Here is a 3,831-nt window from a genome sequence, read left to right as displayed (position 1 = left end):
TTCTTATAACAACACAGTTCTCTTTTTATCAGTAAAATATGCCTTTAAATTGATATTGGTTTCTCTTTTCTTTCACGATAGGAGAATTACGATGCTGCTTTTGGAGATATAACAATTACTGCTAACCGATCAACTTACGTGGATTTCAGTTTGCCATTTGCAGCAGGAGGAGTTACTAGTGTCGTGCCAATTATGTTTGAGGATCCAAATGATAAGTGGACTTTTTTAGAACCCCTTACTAAAGCACTGTGGATAGTGTCTGCGGCATTTTATATCTTTACTGGTCTTTCAATTTGGATCCTCGGGAAAAGGGTTGCCACCAGTTCCAGGGGTACTGCCGGTCAACATGCTGGCATGATTTGTTGTTTTCCCTTATTTCCTGGTAATCTATCTTCTCTTATGTTTGAACAGAATATGCGTATCATTTCAATTTCTGGCTCATAAAATGAACTTTCTGGACCTTTTGTCCACCTGTAGGACAAGGAATTGAAGGCACTTTAATTTGTCTGATTTTGGTGGCGTGGGCATTTGTTGCATTTTTGCTGATGTCAACTTATACTGCTAGCTTATCGTCGAGATTAACTGTGCATAGACTTAAACCAACTGTAGCAGATGTGAAGGAACTTATTAAGAGGGTAGATAACATCGGATGTCAACACGGATCCTTTCTTGTTGATTTCTTGAAAGATGTAGGATTTGAAGAATCAAAAATCAGGAAATATAAATGCGCTGAGGAATGCCATGAAGCTTTATCAAAGGGGAGTAGCCATGGAGGTATATCAGCCTATTTTGACGTTATGCCTCACATAATGCTTTTCTTGTCCCAATTTTGTGGGAAATACAAGGTAGCTGGCCCTACCTATCGAACAGATGGATTTGGTTTCGTAAGTATTTTTCTTTTATCATACTGTTCTTCTCTTATGTGGGTCGAGTAAACTCCTCGACCATTTTGGTTTATGTTACTCATTCTCATATTTACTTAAAATCAACAGGTTTTCCCTAAAGCCTCACCATTAATTGCTGGTGTCTCTCGTGCAATAATACAATTGACTGAAAATGGTCATATTTCGGATATTGGTGAAAAGTACTTTAAACCAGAATGTGAAGCACCAGATACTGCCATTAAACCAAGCAGCGTTACATTAAGAAGCTTTCAAGTGCTCTTTGGCATCACAGCGGGAGTTACTTTGTCATGCCTCGGGGTTTCCCTGATCATATACCTCTACCCAAATGTAAATTTCGTTCAGATCATCCCAAATTTTATTCGCAACACCAGTTCAAAAAGTCAAGCATTATTCAGAGACTTCATGCAATTCTTTGCATCTTTATTTGTCTCCATTTCATCATAAGATTGATGCCAATACGGATTACATACAGCTGCTATTTAGCCACCTTTGTAAGATGACGATGATAAACATGTCACCTTTGTTTTTCCAGGATTCTCAACTATCAGAGCATACAAAATTTCAAAAAGGTTTTCTCATTCAAGAGTCCATGTGTTTAAAAACAAGTATACCAGCGGAACTAATTGATTGATATTCACAATGTTCCCAAGATTGTATATGGTTGTACATCTTCGTTATTTGAATAAAGATTTCCTCCAACACTCAAGCTCATGTATAGATATATTTGGGAATGTGCAGAAGATGTGACACAATAGTGGTCAAGCACTAGGGGTATACGAGAACACAAATATAGGAGAGCAATGTTACTTGAGTGTGTAAAATTGCACTACCTTCAAATGGCAATAAATGTGAGCTTTTATAGTAGAATAGAGAATGATTATCGTCGAATGAAAAGACTTGTGGCCTCATCCTGATGACCAAGACGTCTTCTCCTAAGAGTCACTCTATCAATCCTAGGTTAAGTGGCATTTAATATTTCTGAAAAGTAGTCACCCTATAGTTTAGGTTTGGTATTTGAAAAGTAGATGACAAGTTAACCACTAGTTGTTTGTTGTAGAGATGTCAACCAATAATAGAAAGATCTTGTACGAAAGATCTTTTGGAAGAGGTAAAGTAGAAGATGTCTTCCATTAAAAAGCTAATTGTCTTGGATTTACCATGCAGTGGATGTAGCATTGTGCCTAGGCCGTAGAAGGTTAGTCTCTACATGACACCTCTAGACGAAGATGATACATCACTTCAGCTACCTCAATATATAGCTTCAACTAGGCCAAGCAGGAGAGTGATGTGGAGTGTAGGTTTGATTCAGCTTGCTAGCTGGCTATCACATGTCCGTCGTTTAGAGGCTCATAAGAAGAGGCATAACAATAGACTCCCAAGTTCAGGTATGAATATTTATATTTTTCGTGGACTTTTGGGTTGAGCAGAACATATAAAGTAATGGGGTGAATAATTGTCAAAGTGATGCTTTGGTGTGGAGTGTTTTACCTTTCTTCGACGTGGTAATTGTTGTTTATTTGTGTGTTTGAGTATTTCCCAAGTCCATGTATTGATATTTCTATAATTCACAGATTCATAATGTTGAAATGATATTCTGATACCTTGTATGAAAGCTATGCAAGTGGGGTTTTGCAAAGATGAAGGCCCAACACGAAGGATGGGGCACTAGAAGACATGAAACATGATGAAGTTGTGAGGCAGAGGATAGAAAACTTGAAAATGAAACGTTATAGGAGAGTTGATTTGAAACTTTGAGCTGAGAAGATAGTTTTGGAATTCGTGCTAATGATTTAAAAGTTATTGCATGTTTTCGAGAAAATCAACTGAGGTGTTATCTGCTTTGAAGACACGTTCTCATATGTCATAAAATGTCTATGACATACGGTTGTACAAGTTTGAGGCCACTTGACCAGATGTGTATTTGAGATGCACTGCTTTATTTGAACCTTTGATTGCCTTTGACATTTCATTTTAATGACTTGGAATCATTTTTGCTTTGATCCAACAATTGAGTTGTGTTGCCTCCTTTTCACTTGTATGTTTTTACTTTGCAAAAAATTAAAAAACATACCCGTACTCTACTAATTTGAATTTTTGAGAAAAAAGTTGAAATTTTGGATGACATTTACCAATTTGAGCGAGTATCAATTCTAGATAAGCCCTTCTTTAGGTAAGTCTCTTTTTGAATCTCATTTTCATCTTTTTCGCTTCTTTCAAAATTCAAAATCGTCTTGTGCTTCTAAGAGTAGTTTTAACAAGCCTATGCAGAATAGGCTAGCTATATTCCCTTCAACAGTTAGTACACTCATTGTGGTCACCTCGGAGGAGATTTCAAGGATAGTGAGATCAAGAAAAATATTTGGAGAAGACCCACTGAATAATAGATATAAAGTTGGAGGCCTCTAACACCCCTTTAAAAGTGACTCCCTCAAAACATCAACCCCCTAGAAAAGCGTATATGATTCCTGAAAACATAGGTCTTGTCATCCTCAAGCCTCACAAGAGAGCTGGTTACTCGAGGCCAATGTTTGTTGTTATAAGTGAGTTTTATCTTAAAGTTAGCGTTAGGTTAAGCATTTATCACTTCTTCCACTTAGTCTTGTGTTCGTATGGCTTGGCTACAACCCATCTGAATCTAAACTCTTAGAGTCAAATGGTGGGTTTATGGATACTGAGGCTCGAGGCTGTATTGGGAAAAGACATGCCAATCAGTGTATTCCATTCCATCTATAACCCTAAAGCCATGGGAGGAGGAAAATCATTCTATTCTGTGATGTCATGGGGTCCAATTCTCCCTTTCTAATTGTATTACTGATCTCCATCAAAGGATGGAAAGAAGGAATCGTGTTTCTGGGTATTAGGATGCTAGGATACAATAGAGGGTAACCTTTTGGCACCTCTCAGTGTACCCAATGCTTTTTTTTTT

At 37.5% G+C, this 3,831-nt stretch overlaps 1 protein-coding gene across 1 annotated transcript; it reads left to right on the top strand.

Annotated features, from left to right (window-relative positions):
* Positions 1-81: 81 nt before the first annotated feature.
* Positions 82-1,536, top strand: LOC111389698 (glutamate receptor 2.9-like; the record flags this gene model as incomplete). The annotated part of the gene is made up of 4 exons (XM_023014643.1): positions 82-382; positions 478-884; positions 993-1,232; positions 1,438-1,536. Coding segments are annotated over 4 exons (1,047 nt in total), but the record flags the coding sequence as incomplete, so codon positions are not given.
* Positions 1,537-3,831: the final 2,295 nt, after the last annotated feature.

Source organism: Olea europaea, unplaced genomic scaffold (genome assembly GCF_002742605.1).
Source record: "Olea europaea var. sylvestris unplaced genomic scaffold, O_europaea_v1 scaffold6110, whole genome shotgun sequence".
NCBI lineage: Eukaryota > Viridiplantae > Streptophyta > Magnoliopsida > Lamiales > Oleaceae > Olea > Olea europaea.
This window is presented reverse-complemented; position numbering and strand designations above follow the sequence as displayed.